At 34.2% G+C, this 23612-nt stretch overlaps 2 protein-coding genes across 4 annotated transcripts in view; one reads left to right on the top strand and one right to left on the bottom strand.

The window, feature by feature from the left end:
- Nucleotides 1-13739, top strand: part of LOC100648923 (synaptotagmin 1) — a 35186-nt gene extending 21447 nt beyond the window's left edge. For 2 of the 3 annotated variants that reach the window (XM_003402654.4, XM_012319073.2), the window contains exons 4-9: nt 1456-1601; nt 1683-1781; nt 2553-2747; nt 2852-3028; nt 3615-3866; nt 4957-13739. In XM_003402654.4, coding sequence (XP_003402702.1) covers nt 1456-1601; nt 1683-1781; nt 2553-2747; nt 2852-3028; nt 3615-3866; nt 4957-5151 — 1064 coding nt within the window. In that variant the 3' untranslated portion in view covers nt 5152-13739. The remainder of the gene's footprint in view (nt 1-1455; nt 1602-1682; nt 1782-2552; nt 2748-2851; nt 3029-3614; nt 3867-4956) is intronic. The other variant, XM_012319075.3, reaches the window with a different exon arrangement.
- Nucleotides 13740-14340: 601 nt separating this feature from the next.
- Nucleotides 14341-23323, bottom strand: LOC100644707 (lipase member H). The gene is made up of 7 exons (XM_012319072.3): nt 22705-23323; nt 21195-21306; nt 18973-19121; nt 17879-18133; nt 16175-16366; nt 15133-15301; nt 14341-14794 (listed from the first exon to the last, which is right to left on the bottom strand). Exons 1-7 carry the CDS (start codon nt 22760-22762, stop codon nt 14680-14682), a joined length of 1050 nt encoding a protein of 349 aa, XP_012174462.1. The 5' UTR covers nt 22763-23323; the 3' UTR covers nt 14341-14679.
- Nucleotides 23324-23612: the final 289 nt, after the last annotated feature.

The following is a 23612-nucleotide window of genomic DNA, read 5'->3' as shown; positions in this document are numbered from 1 at the left end:
GATTACTCTTATTATTTTACCCGCCGAAAGATTGACCACCACGCAAAGTAAAACGAGCTACATTTTTGAAATAAAGACACCCACGTTTCTCTTTAGAAAATCTTGATGTACGACAATCTTAATCATTTAGATACTGATTTTTTTTAAATGTCTGGGTTCTTTAGATTCTTTGCTGCAATAATTTTGAAGTAACTTCTCTTTCTCTCAAAATCTCTAAAACTATGAATTATTACAAGTTTCTTTTTAGATGCAAATTGAGTACACTTTAATTGATAAGACATGAAGTGTATATATTGTTATAAATATTAAAAATAGAATTATTTGTACATTGAAAAGGAAGAAACTATAAACGAAAAATTAATTTATATGCTATAGAAGCAAAATATTTTTAGTCTTTCTAGTGTAATATTGAGAAGTTTGAAGGCTTTAAATTGAAGTTTCGCGTGGTAGCCAATAAATAAGAGACATAGATCTATTGATTACTACAATGGCACACAAAAATTCTCAAATAAGAGTAGATCTCATCCGATAAGATTAAAAAATAATACAAGTAAAAGATAGTACAAACATTTCAATATTTAACATAACTATAAAAAATTGTATTAATATAAAAGCAACAAAATATTTACCCCGTACCCCTTTCTAGAAAAACAATCGTCGATGAAACATTTTACTCTTTCAGATAATTCGAACAACACATAACGTCCAAACATTAATCACGCAAATTTTCTTTGTTTCAGTTGCATTAAATGTTGACGACACTCGAACATATCACATTTTATTTTTACTATATAATATCACATACATATATATACCTATGTAGTTCATGATCTAAATCAAAATCACATTCATTATACAAACAGCACCAAAATAAATATATAAGTAAAGGAAAATGATAGAATTAACAAGACCGCTTTCGCGCTTCCGAACTGCGCTTGCATAGATGCAAAATAAGCATACAGTACGATGTAAAAATTTTGGACCACTAAAAACTGAAATTATAAATATATATCACTATTCTGGTTTTGATTTAAATTTGCAAAGCTTTTCAGAAATCGTCTAAGAAGGATATGATTCAAGAATTAAAAATTCCCTTCAAAAATGTTGATTAATTCAAAACAATTAACACATTGTGATCCATTCACAAATGCAAGGACACTTATGAAAAGATGAAATGAAACTGAAAAATAAAATATGCCGAAATACGTCAAGAATTATTTCATTTGGAGATTACAGAGAATCTATAATGATTCATTTTCACATAAACATAAATTGAAAACGTTATAGAATTATAGCTATCGTGAAACTAGCGAGGGTAAAACGCTAATGGTCTAAAACTTTTGCACGATACTTTATTAAGAGACGCCATTTTTTTAAACATAATCGAGCTTCCACAAAGTTAGTAATTTTTTTTTAATTCGATTCTTTCGATTTTTCCCTTCTTCGCTTGAGTAGCCGTAGGCGTAGTAGTTCTCGGAATCTGCTTCTGCTGCATCAGGAGATGCTGTCGCAAAAGACGATCCAAGGACGGGAAAAAAGGGCTGAAGGGTGCGGTAGACCTCAAGTCCGTGCAGCTATTAGGCAGCACGTACAAGGACAAGGTACGTACTCGGTGTTCCGTGACTTCATGTAGATGTTAGACGCACATTCTACACTCGTGGAATCCACTTCGATTTGTTAAGGTCCAGCCGGATATGGAAGAACTGACTGACAACGCCGAAGAACCGGATGAAGCCGAGAGTAAGCAAAGCGAGGTGAAACTTGGAAAACTTCAATATAAGGTACGATCTTTAAGCTACGATATATTCGTCATCGATCTTTTAGTCTCCAATTAAAAAAGAAGTTCTTGTGATTTGTAATTCGAAGTTTCTCGAAAAGAATACTAACCGATCGATGATTTCAAAGATCATACAATATAAAGCTTGCAAAAGTATAACTTGTATGAAATGTCTAACTTAAGTTAAATGTCTTATTCAATTGATAAATCGCACAGAGTTTTTCGTATGATTTTTATGTGTACACTACAAAGTTGAAAAAAGCGTTTAAAAAATGTTATTTGAAGTTAGTGTAACTTCTTAATCGGGAAGGACGAAATATTTCATCACGCCAAATAAACGACCCTATTGGATATGACGACATAGTTCATCGTGACAAAATGTCGTATGGAAGAATTACCTGTTTTAAATGTAGCCATTTCAACATAGGCAGGGAAATATTCTCCGGGGAAGAGGTTAAGAACTAGATCTATTTATATAAAAAAAAGGTCAGCGTGCGAGAAGTAGATGGGAATTTCCGTGGCTTTATCTATTGAAATATTTTTAAACGAATACAAAGAGCTTCTCTTCATAGAAAATATGTTCAATAGCGGTATATCTGTGTGTAATCAATGCACGACGTAAGCTCCTGTCTCCGTCACTTTCTTTTAATTTGCTACAGAGGAAGATACAGTGAATAAAAATAGAACGCATCTGATAAATCAATTGTCAACAAAATTGTTGAAAAATATTTCGCCGATAAAATATATTAATACGTCGACGAATCGATTTTTACAGCTCGAATACGATTTCAACACGAATAGCTTGGCAGTAACTGTGATACAAGCCGAGGAGCTACCAGCTTTAGACATGGGTGGCACTTCCGATCCTTACGTCAAGGTTTACTTGCTACCGGACAAGAAGAAGAAATTCGAAACGAAAGTGCACAGGAAAACGCTCAATCCGGTCTTCAATGAGACTTTCACGTTCAAGGTTAGTCTCGTTTTCTCTTCAATTGCTTTGTCTCGACGACCATTCAACGAAACGCAAACGACTTTTTCTTTTGCTTTTTCTGACGGTACACAATCGTCTTTCAGAGCGTAGCATACGCAGACGCTATGAACAAGACGCTCGTCTTCGCGATCTTCGACTTCGACAGGTTCTCCAAACACGACCAAATCGGTGAAGTGAAGGTTCCTCTGTGCCAAGTCGATCTGGCTCAGACAATCGAGGAATGGAGAGAACTACAGAGTGTCGAGGGCGAGGGTGGCCAGGTAAATTTGTTTTAATACTTTTTGTAAATATAAGGAAGATATATTGAATTGAATAGAAACTAAATTAACTCGTAAGAATAGATAATTTTTAAGAATTGCCTAAGGATTTTTCTTCATGATGCATATCAATGGATACTACTGCTTAAAAGCATGTAGATACTTGATTATTTTTAATAGAATATGATTTATTTACAAAATTACAAATTTTGTTTCTGATACTATATTATGGAAATTATTTTTCAGCAATTTATCGCTCATAATTTATTTCTACCTTTTCGAGAAATTTGTCGTGTCTTTAAAAATTGTACAGTATTCAAGCTGTAATCTCTTTTTCATTTATTATTAAACTTTAGTAATTCGTCTCAAACTACCTGTACATTATTTTGAAATACAAAGTGTTTTTTTAATATAACGAAACTGTCTATATATTTGCTAATAATTTGAATTGCTAACAAGAACGAGTATTCGACGCTGTTTTAGAGCTAATAAAAGAGTGTTTTTTATCAATTACGTATAATTATCGTTTGAAACGATTGCTTCAATATTCGTATGAATAATAAAGTTGATGTAAGTTTATCAATTACAGGATAACAAATTGGGTGACATTTGTTTCTCGCTACGTTACGTGCCAACGGCCGGTAAATTAACGGTGGTCATCCTGGAAGCGAAAAATCTGAAGAAAATGGACGTCGGTGGCCTGTCGGATCCTTATGTAAAGATCGCTTTGATGCAAAATGGCAAAAGATTGAAGAAGAAGAAAACGTCCATCAAAAAGTGCACTCTTAATCCGTATTACAACGAATCGTTCACGTTTGAGGTACCCTTCGAACAGATACAGGTACGAATCTTTGAAATTTCTCTATTATCACCCGTTTATTTCGTACCCTTCATTTTACACGGTCCACAGACACAGGTAACAGTAACAATACACCACTTCTTCTATTCTTGCTACATTAATTAGCACATTTTTTACTTTTTCAATTATCTTTTAGACAACAGCCACGACAATAATTTTATTTCTAATTTTTTTTGTACCTCCATAGCGTAAGAAATTTGTTTAAATACTTCAAATCCATTGCAAACGGATGATTTAAATATAATTGGTATAAAAACGAGTTTACGAGAGCGAGATTAAATGATCCGTATGTAATGCGTTAATGAAATACCCTACATAAAGTGCGAGTAATATAGTGCACGCCGTTTTTACTTGCGTAAATAATCTTGTTATAAATAAACAAGAAAGCTCTTTCTAACTTCTATTTTTGAAAAAAGAGAAGGACTAAAATGTTATCTTCTTGATTTTTCTATATTTCACTGTTTATTTAAAATAGGGCCAAAGGTGCTTTATGAAGGGACTGATTTTCTACAATTTTCAAAATACCGTACTTCCGAATCGTAAAAAGCGTTTTATAATACACAATATATGCTCTGCTACATTTATATCGTGTAAAGGGTTGCTACTTTTTTTCGTACGAGCTTAAAAATGTCGCCTAGAAGCTTTGCATGTTTCTCGAATCGAAAGTAAGACGTGTCTAAAGAATGGACACCTCTAAACTAAACAATGTAAGTTCTATTAAACAAGCTCTGCTTATCACTTGCATATGCGCATATTTTTCTATATTTATTATTAAAAATTCTGCATCCTAAATAATGATATGAACTATTTTTTACAATTTCTATTTCTGTAGGCTAGTTTTCTAAACAACCATAAATTCCTTTCTCTATATCTTTATCACATATACATATATATATATATTTTTGTATTTTTCATATAAATATTCCATTTATCATTGACCGATATTTCTATTTCTAATGGAATTTATGGCTTCTTGCCATATTTTTACGTTACGATTCGGAAGTTATGGCGAGAGAAAGAAAAAACATCCACTGTGAGAAGGCAATGCGCTAATGCGTGATTTCACGTTTAGAAAGTGCAATTGGTTGTCACGGTAGTCGACTACGATCGTATCGGCACATCAGAACCCATTGGGAAGGTCGTCTTGGGGTACAACGCGAGCGGAACAGAATTGAGACACTGGTCCGACATGTTGGCATCCCCGAGACGTCCTATCGCTCAATGGCACACGCTTAAGGACCCCGAAGATGGAGACAAGAAGGACTAAGAGATCGTTGAGAGATGTCCAGCATAAAGGTAATGCACACCAAATGGTTCTAAGCAGATGCGACAAATGTACAGAAGCATTATCTTGTTTCGTTTCGTTCCATTCCGTTTTTGCTTTCGCCCCCACCTGATAAACTCTATACATATATATGCACATATGTATATGTAGAACAAAACGCATATACATACATATACATATATATGTATACGTACTTTCCAACGATATCCGTGGACGTTGTACCGTAACGAGAATGCAGGATTTTTTCTGAACAAAAGGAAGAAAGGAAAAGCTAGAAAGAGAGAGAAATGAAAGAGGTGCGGAGGGAAAGGAAATTGAAGGGAAAGAAGCGGGGATGCGACCATCTCCCCGATGTAATCGATCGACTTTATTCGAAGAAAAAAATAATCCGTGCACGAGGATAAAAGTGAAATATATAGATGTGAGAGAAAGACAGAGCGAAAGGGTGGGAGAGAGTGTGAGCGAGTAAAGTACGAAGAGAAAGAGAAAAAGAAATTACAAGAAACAAAGGAAATATACTTTAGTAGATATTAACGATCTATTATTAAACTAAACAACAATAAAATACCACTAAGAGAGGTTTTAGTATTAAATAACAATATGTTCTCATGGAGTGTAGCGTCTTGTATATACGTATTATCTACCATTACCTTTTTCTGTAGATGTAACAATTGAACGATCTTCAAGTAAACGCGTCCTCTTCGAGGTATCTCGAGACGAAGCATTGAATACTTTTTGCAAAAGATGTCCTGACTTCCATATACGAACTCCGATCGATAGTCTGCAGAATATGTTTCCTTTCTCGTCATGTTTAATTGGTGGCAACGTTTCATAAGATGTTTATATAAGATATTAGATGCTGTTAATCTTATTAGATATTATATATTTATATATATAAACATATAAATGTATGCTATATATTCTATGTATATAGTATACGCGGAGATATATATAGACGTATAATGTGTATACGGTGTAAATTGTGTCTTGAATTGCGCGAGTTATAATAGCAGTACAATTTTATTTAAGGAAAATGTTGGCGATGCTTTGTATTTACCGATCGATAATACATGTTCGTGTAAAAGATTCGTACAATTACAGTTACGATTGCACTATAATCGATACGCGTAACTTTATGCGAAGTAAGATAATTTCATTATCGTTTGACCGTCGTTGCATTATTTGTTTCATACGAGTAACACGACCTTTTATATCTTTATTCCCTATATTTAATTAACAGTCGTTTCACTTTCGCATGGACCACGTAACTAACTAACCACGGAGACTACGATCGAATTAGTTTCGTGCAAAAAAGACAATGCTTTCGATCGTGATAGCTTCGTAAAGTAACGATCTTAGATTATACGCTCTCTGTACAGGGAACTCAGTCGATCGAAGCGAATCGGCAGATCGGCGGTAAATTCAAAAACTTCTTCCAATAAGAGAAACGAAACGTACATGCTTAAACACGGTCTCACTCGCAGCGATGTGCCACAGTAGTTCTTGTTGCAACAGCATCCTTCGATTATAATATACTCTTACTAGTATCGTTTCGTAATTTCCTTACTTTATGGACAAAACTGTTATAGTCGATGGTTGCGAATGGCGATTCGTTAGCGAGTGAATTGGGTCAAAATTAAGGGGCGTTTCGATCGTTGAGTTCTTGAAATTGAATCTGCGCAATTGCCAGTGAAATCGAGCATAACGCGAAATAAATGGCATGTCTCGATCCGTATACGCTCGATTTCCCCTCGATTCCGCATATTCATCCCGAGTATACATACGCGTGTGCGTGAAACTGTAAACATATTGGTATATATACATATTATATATACATTTACCACGTGTTATATATGCAGATACTGTTATTGTTTTTCGATATGTAACGGGCCTACCGATTGTATAACTTACGTTATCGTTCCGTTAAACTATTTCTCGGATAATAAATATAAGAGGCTGGAAGGAAGCTAAACAAAACAGAGTAGTGACGAGTCCACGGTGATCTCTATGTATCTTGGAAATTGGAAAAAAAGGAAAATAAAAAAGGAAACACGGTTCGAAGAGAAAAACACGTATATCCATGATACATACGTTTCAAACTAAATTTAACGAAATAATTACGAGGACGTCTCGAGATTTAACAAAGCATTATTATTATTATTATTATTATTATTATTATTATTATTATTATTATTATTATTATTATTATTATAAATATATATATATTTATATATATATATATTATATACTATATGTACCCTTCGAGAAAAGATAAAATCAATTGTTAGAAAACTAACTTTATACAGTATTAACTGAGTTCGACTGCTATAAAAAAAAGGAAATTCATATATTTTATTGCATCGTTGACCTTGAAGCTTCGAATTTGACTGAATGAAAAGAAAGAAAACGGGTTGATAAATACAATAAACGTAGCGTTTTTTTGCGTGTGACACGTGTCCCGAGAACTAACGAAGAAAGAACGTGTTGTTAAAAGCCCACACGAGAGAAACTTTCCTCGATGAAAACGATAACTATTTCCGTCAGTCTAAATCGACAGCTATCTACATATAGTTTGTGACTTATAGTGAATGATGAAAAAAAAAGATACCCAAATGTAAACGGGCCTTAACGCTTTTTCGAGTTGTCCTTTCCCCCCACTACTCATCGCCGAAGATGCATAGAAAACTTTGTAAATATCACGCCATGAACATTTCAAAGACACTAATATTTGATAATCATATATAAGTCCATTCGAGTTATATTCTCATGATAGAAACTAGACGTCATTTGATTCTCAATACAATTCGATGTTTCTTTATTCCGTGTCCGTTCAACGTAGTACAGTGTACTCTACGATTCGCCTAATGACAGCAAGTAAAACAAAAAGATATTTGCACGCAAATCGAGCCGTATTAATCATGTAACAATATCATTACTAATAACGACATTAGTAATAACGTTAACTATACGTACATATATAAAAAAGAAAGAAGATAATGTATCGTGAGAAGAAGAATGTCAGGTGTATTTGAAGATTTCGTAAAGGTTATGATTCACATGATCGTTACGAAATCCTGCTTACATTACGCCTGTCCGAGTTCGAATACGAAACGTGTATAGAAAGAAACGAAAGAAGATGGATATCAAGGTAAAAATCTCGAAACAAAACACGGATTTTCCTCCGTACGTTTCCAAAATCTTACATGCTATTCCAGTGATATATCTACCTGCTATGTATCAGTTATATCATACAAACTATAATACGAAAAACCCAAACGAATTATCGATTGTTACCGATGACACCTAATAATATTAAGAATTGAGTTGGTGTTGCTTGGAATTTAACGTGAAAATATTCCGCTCTCGGCATTCAAATACTTAACCGCATTACATTTCGAGCAACACGAGCTTACCAAATACAGCAAATATCTATGAATCGAATTCACGAATAAACATACTTCTCTTGATTCGGTTAATCCTCTATACGTTGCAAGATAAAAAGAGAACGAATAGAAACCTTTAATTAGAGACGCATATGCATAAATTCGCATTAAGGATAGATCCACTTCGAAGCCCGTGTTTGTTTATCGCATGTACTACTTGCGGAGAAGAACTTGATAATTTAGTCGTTGATTCATTTCTGACAATTAATTTCGGTTGAATGTAACGTTTATTATATTGAAGTAATTTTAGTATAATATTAACTTCATACGAAGAGAAACGAAACAAACATAACATTACCGTTTCGTGTGTTTAATTCATTTCTATCTCTGGGCCCTTTAAAGGGGTCGTTGAAGACTCGATGCCAGAATATGATTGCCGATCAGAATATCTAGTCCAGACAGCAAAGTACATAAAGTCATTCGAAATAACGACGCATAATACGTACACCTTTGCCGACAAAGTTGATCAATGTTCGATAAATGTATTATGCGTTGGCATAAAACTTGTATTTGGGTTAAAAACTGCATTTACTATCCGATGTGTCGAACGTGCGTATATCAAACACTGTTTTGAGCTGCTTTTATTTGCATGCTCATTATAATTTTTTTAAGCGACAAAAACGTGTCGAGCTTACATACAATCGTCATATAGATGATATCCGTGAAATGCTGGGAAAATATGTAAATTGCAAGAGTATTCTATCGATAGTTTATGGAATCGCGACTGTAACAGCGATTTTGATTATCTACAGATAGTTCGATAGTTCATGGCACCAGTAATACAGCGTTTCAGTCGGCAAAGTAGTACGCGTCGATTCATACATGCATCGGCGTAGAAAAAAAGGGCAGTCGTTAAATATACATAAAATCGATCATTGGAAATAACATAGGAAGTGTAGAATAGAGGTGTGTAAGTGTAGTCGTAACGTAGAGAGTGCAGATTCTTAGATTATATCATACCAATCTTCTGGATCCTGAAGTCGAAGTCTTTCTCTGAGATCGAAATCAGGATCCGGCATTCTTATCGCGCGCGAACAGCGCTTGACACACATGATCACTAAACACTTAACCAAAACTTGGTTCTATCATTTGTTCAGGACCAATTATCATAAACGATTATATCGTTAGCATGTTCGAGTCATGTTATTAATGCAGCATTGTATTTAAAAAAAGGAAAAACTTTAATGAGGAAATTAAGGAGGATTTACTGTAAAAAGAAAAAGAAAGAAAGAAAGAAAAAAGAGAGATAAGTGCCGCGAGCACCCGGCATCGATCGAGAAGCTACGACGAGCGCTGTATGTACAAGGAACGAATGTTGTCCGTTCTTTTTCTCAAGGTATATCCTATCGTTTTGTTTCGTCTAGCTTTTACATAAATGTTAAACGAAACGTCAGATCGAAAAGTCTCGACGGAATAATAACGCGGACAGTTGAGAGGAATGTTGAAATTATAAGTTCTATATAACGAAAATAACATTGAAATACAACGTTACTTTTTAACTCACTTCTTCAAAGTCATCGATATCTTTTTATTTACATATCCAACCGACCAGTGTACGATGTAAGGAATGGTAGCAAAAATCAGAGAACGTGACTGACAATGGGATTTTGAATACTTTTACGCAGACTCGCCATTTTTTACGTGAAGCTACCTCCTCTTTTTAATAAACGTTCATCTACTTCATCCGATCAAACTCATCATCGAGGTTGCAGTTGCACTAGAGAACACGTCCAGGAGGACCAACCCTGTGTTGAACTGAATCTTATTCATACTTAGCCGACTAATCGATAATTCAATGAAATAGTGATAATCCTGAGTAAGTTCGAACAGAAAGCATTGACAAGTGTAGAGTGAAATTGGCTGGAAATGTTCGGCTATTATCGAATCGAGTTACAGTTCGGGTCAGCGTATCGTAATCACGTGGAAACCTAGGAATGACAAAATCCGCAATAACGTGCACGCGAGCGACAAAGCAAACTTGCTGTAATTATCTTCCGAGGCGGAAATACCGTACCGTTTTATGACTATTATCGGTGCCACTACCAGTGTCCACGTAACGTCTAAATAGTGCCTTTCATTGCTTTCGAAATGATTTCCGTGTGTACCGCCACTGATGTATGACAATCGATCGATGTCGTCGTTCTCGACGTGACGTAAAAAAGCGATATGCTATATAAATACAATGAAGAAAACATGGAATACAATAGGGGAAACTAATCATCGAACGAGGCAGGAATATATCGGTAATATAATAGGTAAAAAAGTGGAACTATCGATTGGCACGATTATCGATAAATAATCATTAACATAATAGATTATGAGTAATCGAATGAAGTACTGAAATGAACGTGTCGATCGTGGTCGTGGTGTGACAAGTAAAAATAATATTACTATTGATACTAATAATAATTAATTTAAAGAAGAATAACACGCAACGCGTAGTGATTTAGTTGAGTAGATCGAGTGAACACACGACGATATAGAAAAATACGACGGAAAACATTCGAATCGATGAGAAGTGGCAATTGGTCTGAGCTGGCTCGTGATAGTGTACGTTAACGACGAGGTTAATGAACCGAACAGTGTTGAAAGTAACGATCGAAGGAATTCTATTTGACGTTATGCTAATCCATTGATTAATATTAATCCCTTAGTTTAAAGAGTAGTTAGAAAACAACAGATATGGTTAATTCATGAAGTTTCTATTTAATTCAATTGTTCTTTCTACGCTATACTTTAGAAGCGTACATTGACATTTTATTCGTTTTTCCTACGAAAGAGCAACACTATTTACGTATTTAATATCTTGTACGTTAAATATCTCTATTTAAAGAATTTTGCTTCAACTGATAGCCTTCTATTAAAGACAAAAAGTGGGTAGAAATATGATAATGGTATTTTACACTGAAAAGATTGATCAATTTATATTGATTGCATCGTCAAGGAACCTTTTTTCTAAAGAATATATATAATTTTAGAAAATTCAACACTGTGCTTAACGATTGGAACACGCTCGAAAGCATTTGGCGGAAATGGATCTACAGTGATACGCGAGCAAACAATACATGTGCCTAAGACCTCGATGCCTGTGCTTTTTTACCAAATGTATAACTACATTACGTAGTAATCATAAAACGGTACATTTAAAAGTTCCAAGTAATCGTTGAATTCCCTACTAATTATTTCTCAAGTATCCTATTTCTACCTTCGATCTTTCTGCGCTATTTGTTACAAATAAATCTACTCGTTTGTGTTTTTTTCTTTCACATTTCTTCTAGCTCTTAAGTACCTGTATCGCGATGATAAGTTTTATCTCAAGGATAAAGACATACTAGCAACCATCAACTATCATCATGTAGCACTCGCGATTTATCGAAATCACGTATAATCGAAGATCGCTCATCTTCTTCGTATTATTCATAAAAGACGATCAATCGAAAGTTCTTAAACAATACAAACCGCGCCAGTCTTTCGAGCATGGTCATTTCCGAGCAGTTTTAAGAATATAAGGCGATGTGCTCTTCAAATCCTTCGAAATTCCCGCGCAATGGCGGGTCCGATCAACAAACGTACCGATTGTCATGTTAGCAGTATAAGGATTGTCCAAGAGACGTAAATAGATGTGTACGTCGGTCCAAATGGCACGTAGCGCACGAAAGAAACAATGATGTAAATAAAGAGAGAGAAGAAACAAAAAAATACAATGAATCTTTGTAAAGCCTTAATTTAGTCTGATAGTAAAATACTGATTTACCTTTTACTTTCGTCTTTTATATTTATTTCTTCGCGAGTAGAACGATGCCACAGCAGAATATAATTAACACGTAGAATTAAAAAAAGACTCCTTAGATGTTCTTAAATTCCTCTTTGGATAATGCATGAATTGCTCAGTTTTCAAACTTTTCCCTTCACCGTGATTCGTCACTAAAACCAAAAAAACAAAAAAAGAAAAAGAAGAAAAAAAAAAGTAGATTTATTTAGTAACAATGATATGAGTTTCCTTAAACCCTTTTGAGACGGTTTTCAGAAACATAGTCAGTAGATAGAGAATTACATTTTAGCGGTAGTTACAGAAAATTACTTTCTATATAGTCGTAATGTTTTCCATTAAACAATATCAATCGACGTCAACGAAGAATAATTCATTAAACTATGTATTATCGCAGGATTCGAAGTTTCTCGTGTAACATAATATTCGTATTCGAGTGAGAGAGATATCCCGAAACAAGGAGAGAAGGACATAAAGAGTGTACAAACGGCGCAAAATTTATCGCTTTCCAAAGACTTGAACTTCGAATCTCAGTTAAATTGCTTCGCGCCTTGTAAATGAATCATGCTATACAATAAAATTGTATTTATAACGCGTATGAATTACTCCTTGACAATTTACACGGAACCCGAAATGGATGATAAAAATTCTTACATAGACGTTACCGTCGCGAAAGGGTCCAAATGAGAATAAACTAAACAAGAAATAACTTCAATGAAAACAATAATGGAACGTACCAAAGCAATCGACAACGATAAAACGAACATACTGATACCAAACACACTAACGCTAAAGATAGCTACTAGTACTAACGCAAGAAACCAAAAAAAAATAAATAAATAATAAATATAAAAAATAAAATAAGAGGATAGAAAGCAACAAAAATATTAAGAAAATGTGAAACGCACAGCTCGTTGAAGTTGTTGAAGCATCGTTCTGGCTCCCGGAAGAAAAAGACTCCGCGCTAGAAATTGATTTCTGTTTTGTCATATACCCATCGAACAACCGAAACTGTCCATTTTTTATCGTAGATCCTACGTTGTCCACTGTAAGAGATGTAGAGAATTTATTCTTAACTCTATAATCTATACAGATAAAGATCTATATATAAAAAAAATATATATATACATGAAATTTAAAGTCCTACGTTTTGGGACGATGCCCGTGAGAACGAATTAAATATCGACAATAGATCGTGATCGATCTTTTACTCTCGATCAAACCCGAGCATCGGTCCCGCCGAAAGAACGAGAGTGAGAGAGAGAGAGAGAGAGAGAGAGAGCGGGAGAGAAAGAGAGCGAAGAAGAGCGAAATGTGAAGCAGACGAAGGGACACGGTTCCCTTCACACCGCATTCGAGCCAATCTGAAAAAAGCAAACGAAGCCCTGAATGCCTCGAAAGCTTGAAACGTGGATGTATTAACAACTTGTAATCATTCCATTGCATATTATACATAATTAAGGTTTAGCGCGACAGTGTACTGTAAATCCATAGACGTTATTATTATTATTATATATATATATATAAATATATATATATATCGTAATTATTATGTAATAAATATTGTTGTTAACATAAAATTCGTAATGATCGATCGTTCTCTTTTTCCCGAACATCATTTCGATATACTACACGTATTTTCATAGGTTTCGCGTAGGAACCACGATACTTACAAAATCGTACGCCAATATGTTAAGGAGATATAGCAATTTTTGTTTTCAATAACTCATTTCAAGACTATTTTTTCCTTCTGTTTTAAGTTTAATATTTATTTTATCCTGATTAGACACCAATATCATTATAAAGGATAGCTTCGCTCTCAATTCGTCCAATTCGCTAATATAATAATTTGTCTATTTCTAATTATAATTTACATTCATATTCATCACAGATAGAAAAACGATGAGCCGTGACGATAAAGAATAGATTTAAGTATATTATAATTACGTATATTATAATAACGAAAACCGAGGATCGTACGATCATTAAACGCCGAACGATTCCATAAAAATTGACAGAATCGGAAAAAGCGATAATTCTTGGAACGCCATAACAATAGAATCCAGTGGCATAAATACATTAATCGGTAAACTAGCAATGGTATGCGGCGGTTGATAGTAGGTTACGTAGCACAATAGTTTATTACGTAAAAACTAATTAAAAAATATATAAAGAAACAACAGAGGCAAACATAACACAGCATACAATACATACAACTAATAACCGCGTATACTATAATTATTCTATAATTATTCTATAATTATTCTATAATTATGTTGATTAACTGCTTCAGTAAGCTTAGTACTGGCGGGAGGACGATCGTTTCCGATTTGTCGTTCGTTGGCTTTTTACGGGAAGGCCGCGGGCGTATGGTTTGTGTGCGTTTGTTGAGAGATAGTAGATGCCTCGTGCTCTGTAACATTTCAAATCAACGTTCTTTTTTTCAGTCTTTTACTCTTTCTTTAATCTTCCTTGGAATTGTTCTATTCTTTTTTGGATATTTATATTTATCGTACATCGATCAAAAATATTTTAAAAGCCTATGGCCATTTATTCAATAACTTTGTATAAATTGCGGGCTGTAATCTTCTGTTTCTGTGCAAACAGTGTTTGCAATTTTATATATTACGAATTACTATTATTATCGTATTATTAATAAGCTATTGGCAATTGTGCAAAAGTGCAGTTATAGGTACAACTTTTATAACTCTTTGAAAATTAATCATTTTTGTTTTAATTAAAAATACTTACGTATGTGGGGCGTCTTCTCCCATGAGTATGTGCTCTTCGAGTTTCGGATTGCACCAGCCGATCAGGTAGGAAAAGAGATTTCCACACGGCGCTGCCCAGAATCCTACTTTCGTCGTGATTGATTCTATGTAATAAGGCGTCACTTTTGTGTGGTCGCACGACAACGTCTCTGCGGACGAAACATTTCACTGATTTCATTCACAGTCGACCATCCGTCCCGTAGAACGTTTTCTCTAATGATAAGGTCACTCTATGGGGAGTCATAATTACGTATTTTCACAAGTTCAAAGGATAATGATCTCCTTCTCCATTCCGTATTCCAATCCATAGCATTTAATGAGACTCGATTTAAAATTAAAATTTCAAGACAAAAAAAAGATTATAAATTAACGATAAGAAAAACGAATTACCATACTTACGGTTTCATCGAACTTCTTAATAAATAAAGCTATAAATTATAAAATGTACAAGATATATTCTTTTAACTATACGTATTTCTATATTCTAAAAGGTTCGTGCCTTTAAAAAGAATACTTCGAAATTCACTGTTTGTCAAAATTTTACACAAATAGAGCAATCTAAATTTCAATAAAAATAGAAATTTCGAAAATATCTAATACGCATAAATGTAGCAACTTGGACAATTCAATTTAATTCCTGACTAAACTTAGACTGAAGAAACAAAATCTTAATATTCTTTTAATTTCTAATATCTTTCACAATTGTCACAACGTTCAATAAAATTCCTTCCATTAAGAAAGTTCGTAATAACAACTCGTTTTATAAAAAGTCAAATTATATACTTTCAAGAGAACTGAAACTAGACGAAGCTGTCATTCGTTTCTGGTTTAACGCCAACACGATCGTTTCTCCTCAATTTACTTTCTTTAATGCCTCTCCGAATGCTTCATAAACAACACGCAACCGATCATTTTGCTATTTAACAAATAACAGCCAACAGCTAACACAATACACGCAATTCTTAAAAGGTCTGAATCTCTCTTGCTCGTTGAGATAAGTGAAAATGGGTCATATTACTTACGGAGCAAGGAAGTCGTCGCGCATCCGGGCTGACTGGAACCTCCGTTCACATAGAAATCTGCGTGCCCGGTCGGTCCCCATTGACCCAAAATCCCGGCACCAGTGTGGATCACATCGACGAAATGCGCGTCCGTTTCGTCTAAATCCATCGACCGGTTTCCATTCATGTAGAAAAATATCGTTGGATCGAGTCCTAATCGAGAAAAAAGCCAACATGGAAATTCATTCGCGTTAGAGAGCGATTTTTCATTTTTATGGTAGGCCAACCTACCTTACTATTTTTGGAAGATCGTCGTAAATAATTTAGCTACTTAAGGAGAGAAAAAAATATCGATTAATCCAGAATAAGATTAGTTTGTGGGATATCCATGGATGTAGAGGGTGTTTAAAAAACAGGGGTATGTGAAAAAAGACAGGAGGATATTCATAAGCTGTGATTCTAAATATCTAGACAATGAAGAAGATTCGTGTAAGTACATATAAATTAAATTAAATTAGAAGTTACATACTGTATCCGTGTATTTATATCGTTTAAGATTTATTTGTTAAAAATTAATTTAAATTTATCTTGATTACTTTTTTACATAATTTTAGTCCTGACTTAGCAAAACACAATAGAAAAGCTAATTAATTTAGATATGGATACAATATGAAAAGATTAAATAAATTCACTTATATCTTTCACGTTCCATTCAATTTTTCCTATTTAAATCGAGGGGTAGATTTAACACCAACATTGAATCATCTCAAAAAATATATATCTTTCAATATATAATTTATGCTAGAATAAACTGGTGCTATGACAAATAAAAATCTACGATATATGTATTGTTACGTCGGGTGACACTCTACCTAGATCAGGCCACACACCGCGGACAAGATGGCAACCAGATGTCCGCACATCCTTATTGCGTACCCTCAATAGTCTTAAGGACCTATCATGAATCTCAGGAATTTTTTAGCCAAGGTTCTTCAGACCGAACAAACATTTCTTTACTGAATCGTTTCTAAAGCTTATTATTTACTACACGAAGACACGGAAAAGTTAGTTTTTCTCACGTATGATACTTCACACTAGCAACCTTCTATCAAAGGCGGCCAAGACCCTTCCTAGTCCACCAACTTTCTTTTATCGAATCAGAATCATGTCTACTGCCCTCACTTTCCTAACCAAAATTGTCATCAATAAATCCGATGGTCCCTTGCGTTAAACACACCCATCACTAGCTTTCCTCCGACACAGCATCGTCACTTTATTTTATTTATTCTTCATCGTTAGAATAGTCAACATGTCATTACCGGATTTCTACCCTTAAATCAATCACTTACTTAACTTATATATACGCATCAGTGTAATTATCTTCTTTACAAAGTTGTTGGAATAAACATTAATTTATACCTTAATTCAGTGTAAACTCAATTGAACCACCCCTATTATCGTAACAGAAATCAGGGGATCGATCAGTTCGTGGCGTCGATTATCTAATCGGAACGGGAATTTACGTCTCCCGTTGACGTGCTTTCTCGCGATCGTGTCTCTCCGCGAATGGTTGAATAAACATGTATAGGACCAAATTTGCCTTATTATTAGAGTTTACCTTAGCATACGTCACTATATTAAGGTTCTAACAGAATTTCGTTAATCTGATCGTTAATGAGAGCGAAAAGAAGAGATGCGATTAAATAATAAAATTACACACATTACCTGTAATCCTTCCAAGCTTGTCATCGGGCAAATAATTCGCAATCAGACCAGCTATATGCGCACCCACGCTGTATCCGAGCACGTGTATATTCTCCACCCTCGTTCCACGAGGATGATCCCTCAAGTACCTTACCAATTGAGCAATACATCGTGAACAGAAATCTGGACCCCATTGTATTTGCGACAGACAAGGCTCGCGCACCAACGAACCGTAATCGACGATTATAATATTGTAATCGCCTCGCGTGAAATACGCTGAAATCGAAAGTTTCATACATCGATACCATCGCGCACTGCATAGCCCACGCTACTTGTTCCAATCTTTTAATCTTCATCGACCAAAAACTGCGAGCTAACAGGCAATTGGTTTTTATTTCTTTGAAACGATATACAGTTACTGAAAAATTATTTTCCATTATCGTATAAATGTTACTTTTTTTATGTTATATAGATATACATATACGTCTATTCGAGGCGATATAGCTTATAATTTTTCTGGATTCAGTTATAAAAATCACTGAAAATCAAAATTTTCCATACATTTTACTCTCGTTTATGATTGTAAGTTATTATCAAACATAAATTATTACTTTCACAACATCGAATGAATCGAACGATACTTCATAAGAAAGGTAATTTTCCATTAAATTCCTTTTTTATCGTCACAGAAGAGTTAGACAAAACCAATTGCAACATTTACGATGTTTTAAATTGTGGATCAATCAGAGTATGAAAGTTACTGACATATAACGTGAGTCGCTATTTTTCTCGTACCAAGTAAAATTTTACAACTTTTCGAATAGTCGAGAAATGCGATAAAAACTTTCACACTCTCTCGCAGAAACTCTCATCACCGAAATTGGTCACTTTCGTATGAAATACATATTCAATAAATCGTTTATTAGGTTATTATTCTAAAATGTAAGGAAATTGTGTAAAATTTTTAAACAATAAAAATGTAATTGCGTTACTGTCAAAACCTAATCGTACGATTCTTAAATTTCTCTAAAAGACAGATTTAGTAAAATTAAACTATGTTAAGAATAATACGAAATGATAAACTGAACTAAGTTATAATATTCTTCAAACGTTACCTCTTCGAAGATCCGGGCTGGGTATTAAATTCCTCCCTCCACCAAAACCGTGGATAATAATTTTCGTGGGATGTGATTTATTGAATTTGGAGTACTGAAGTGCCTCGAACCTTTGTACGTTAATGCGTAGAGGCTTCTTTTGTGTTTCTCTGAAAAATGGCAGTTCCAAGAAAGTTACATTCACCTATTCAACGATCTTCCTAAGAAAGTAAAGAAATGCGTGCGCATTGAATAAAACAAGAGAAAAGTCAGTTTCTAAAGCAAAATGATATATCAACGCTAAATATAATAAAGTATAATATCTTAGACTTTAACATAATTATAATATGTTTATTATTGCAGTATTCTTGGTAATTATACATATACTAAATATAGATACTTTTTTAAAATAACTACTTGTTAAGTTTCATCAAATATCAAGTATTAAATAAATATTAGATAGTCGTACGTTATATTGTATATGAATCTACGAAGCGAATGTCAACGACCTTATAATCTCGAATGGAGTTTCACTCGCGTTACGATATTTCTTTTATCGAATCCTATTCCTTTGACTTTAATAATATTCGTACATTACTAGACACGTCTTTATGAACGCGTTAGTCACTCCTTCTATAACGAGTAGTATGCTTTAGATATTTTCTATATTTTAGCATTTTATGCTCATTCTGTCTATGTTTGCATCTTCAAATTTCTCATAAATGTAGAAAAATGTACAATCTGATACTATAATCTCTCGTATTTTTAATAAATATCGTTTCTAGAAACGAAGCAAATCTAATACCTCGCTTAGGAACCAATACAAAGGAAAGTGAATAATCTTAATTTTTAAAATATACGCTGTAACGAATCAACGTAAGTATTCGATTTTCGCTATTAAGCAAGATAGCGTGGTACAGAAAAGAACAATCTAATCGACGCGACAAAAAAGGAAAATGTGAATGAGTAAAAGCACTTAGAACGTGCCAAGACACTGTTAGTTACCGGAGAAAGGTGAACTTTGAAACGAGGCCACACTTTCAGCTCGAGACGGAGTGATCGTGATCTTGAAATCGAGAGTCGTATGTCCACGTTCTTCCTTACGGGCAACATTCAGGTTCGAGGTGAACATTCTCGAACGTCGAACGAAAGTAAGTTGAGGAACCGCGAAGCGTTCAGCTGACGCAAAAGTAAATGGGAAATTTCACCGAAAGTTAGAACGACTAGTGTCGCAAAGCGTAATTTTTTCGTCATCTCGTTGAAACGAGATCGAATTTCAAGGCGGTAGCGGAAAACGCGATACAAAATAAAACCGGCGATAATAGAAAGTTACAATTTCTTCATCTAGAGTTTCCTGAAGCGCTCAGCGTATTATTCGTATAGCCAAGACAAATAATATGGTATGAGGATAGTTATATAGGATGTTACAGAGAAGCGTTATTTTTAACAAACAATTTTAACAGATCGTTTGCTACATTGACTTTCGAGAAATAAATTCTGTACGATTTTAGGTATTACAATTTTAGAGTATAGTTTTAGAGTATGGTTTTAGATTATGGTTTCAATCGTTAAGTAGCTGAAATTGAATGGTTTAACTCGTGTTATCCATCATCGTTATTATCATTTAGTTAACGCTAAGGAATTACGACAGTTTGATAAATGATTTATTTCAACGAATTAAAAGAAGTAGCATTTCTTATATCGCTAATTGTAAGGATTTTAAAATAAAGTACTAGTTTATGTAAGAAGACACTTGCTAAATAAAAACATATTTAAATCGTTTATTATAATAAAATTTGTAATAATGCTTCAAATAGGAAGTAATTTATTTAACACATTTCTATTTATTTCATTTAAAACAACTATTCTTCCTTTACAATTTTTCACGTAATCATCTTGAAGTACTTCTTATAAGGTGTACCTTTTTATGCTTTCCTTATAATTATTTAATAAGCTTGACAAATTCACAAGAAACTGAATGTTCGCAAAACTTCTCATTACTAAATCAGAAAATATATAAAATATGATGAACAAGAAAGTATACTACACGGAAGGAAATTCGAATAATGTACATATATAATTGCTGTGTATATATAATGAATGTGTAACGTGTATATACAATTGTGTTTATATAACTCAATTTATATAATTTATTAATATTATATATATATAAGTTAGAGTAAAATAATTTACCGTTATTTTCGTTTACATAATTTAATTAAATTAATTTAAAACAACCTTACCTTGTGTACAAATAAAATCCTATCTGTGGATGTGGGCATTCAAAGGGTGGTTTCGCACAGGATGTACTGTTAAATAGATCCTTGAACGTTTTTGTCTCCGCACTCACATAATCTAAGAACGAAATCGACGTATATTACCGATCTGCATACCGATTATACCTATTTAATTTCCTCGATCCCGATTTCACATAAATCATTTTTCTACGGCTGGTTAACTGCCGATTGTCCAAGATCAATCATTTATAAATATAGCTTTTGCAGAAAAAACCATTCGACCGTTCTAAGAAACCAGAGAAACAGGTAAAGGCCGATTGTTTCGCTGTATCGCTTTTATTAACTTTTTGTTGCTCTTCTTTCGTTAAATGCATTCTTGCGGCAATAATATGAAAATGTAGGTAAGCATTTAATTAACGATGACAAGTAAAATAGCATTGACATAATTCTCTTTAAGGTTGTAAAAAGCGACCTTTGATTTCTGATCTACTCGTTAACGTCTAAATAATCGAATACTACAAAATTTTTTATAACGATAGCTTTAGTGATTATTGACGATTCTTGACATTACTGGTAAATCAATAAAATCGTTTAGTTGTAGATTATAAATAAAAGTAATAAATTTGTAGGCACTACGTTTAATATTTTTTAGTCATTTGTCTTCGGTTTGTTAATTATTCACAAATTTTATCATACAAACAGTTTCACTTTTTACTTAACATTTTAACGTGGAAATTTAGAATGTACTATATTAATAAGTAACTATGTTGCTAATTATTCACATTACGTTTAAACGTCACATTTCTTTGAACTTTTTACAATGAAACATGTAATAAGATATTTTTCTAGGCAACAAATATTTTCGTCAAAAATTGTTTCTGTCACAAGTCGTCTAACAATCGTAATATTAAATCAATTAATTATTCATCAATATGCACTGCCTTATACTAATATATAATACGAATTGAATAGCTTCTCTAATTATTTTATTATAAATCACATCGTACACCTATGTCATAAAATGTAAAACACTAAATGAAAATGAAAGAACACTAAATTTGCTACAATTCTTCAAGAAACGTAACAAATAGATATCTTAATACTTGTGACTGGCAACATACATATTTCCTTAATTTCCAATTATTTCATAAAATTACTCTGTCCTATTCGGAAGCTACTTCTACAACCCCATTACTACACCAAAACACCGCCAACACCAGACCCCATTTCCTTAATGCCACCAAATTTTACTCGAGTACACTTTAGAAATCACGCACTAAATATCAAAACAGGATATAGTTTCTCTCAGATGACGGACGAGTCATAAGTCGTCCCTCCAACGCCATTCGAACACCAACGCGACAATTTCCAACTCGCAACTTCCAAAGTTCCAAGATTAAGTTAAATCGACTGTTATATTTTCTCGTGGTTTGCGCGAAACTTCGATTTTTGGCTCGGATTTTGAGCGTGAAAAGGGGACCGGCAGTCGATAATCGAGCGTCGACAAACTACTTACGATACTGCAGCGCAGCAAAGAGGACGAACATGAGATATCTCAAGACACTGACCGCCATCTCCCGCGCTCGCGTGGTTTGTGATATAACATTCAGACACGCGGTGGTGAAAAATCAGTAAAAGTGCTTCCCGCCGCTTCTCTCGACCGATTGCAACATGCAAAGTCACCGTAGGGATACAGAGGATCCCCGGGGGGGACTTTAGAAAGTCGCCAGCTGCTTCACGCGTTCAATAGCTTCTCTCTGCGATTTTACGCACGCCAGTGCACGTATGCACGATGTATCGCGAAATGTGCACGTTGTTAGGTAGAATATTGATGCTTCGATAGAGTTAGTACCGCCCAGGGTGTTGCATCTTCGACGGATGTTCGTGGCGAGCCTCGATTTCCGGGAAAGCATATACATACCACGGCCAATTATAGTGGATTCGTTCATTCGTGTGCAATTAAGCCATTATTCGCGGACAGATTTCGCGTGCCATCCCCTTACAGATTATACTCGCTTAGTATAAATCCTCACTTTTGGGCCAAAAATTCCCACTGGTTCCCAAGAAATTCCGTCTCAAAATCTTTTGTGCCTTGAACAGTCTTGTGTTTCTATTAATTAATTATAACTTAATAATGTAATTATAATTCAATTATAGTAATGCAATTAATTAACTTAATAATTAATTATTTTGTGAATGACCAGAAGTGGTCAGGGAATGGTAGCAGAGTAAAGGGAGTCACATCCAGCCTTTTGATTAAAGTTAATCCCTCCGTACCTTATGACACCAACAAAATTCATGTGTACGATGACGTAAGTAAACAACCTTAATTTACCATTTTGTGAATGGTTTATCGATGGTAGTTGAGTTGAAGCAGTCGTACTGAGCTTGTTTATTAAAACTAATTGACTTACCTTATGGCAC

This window comes from Bombus terrestris, chromosome 6 (assembly GCF_910591885.1).
Source record: "Bombus terrestris chromosome 6, iyBomTerr1.2, whole genome shotgun sequence".
NCBI classification, from domain to species: domain Eukaryota; kingdom Metazoa; phylum Arthropoda; class Insecta; order Hymenoptera; family Apidae; genus Bombus; species Bombus terrestris.
Note: the sequence above shows the minus strand (reverse complement) of the source record. Positions and strands in the feature narration are given on the sequence as shown.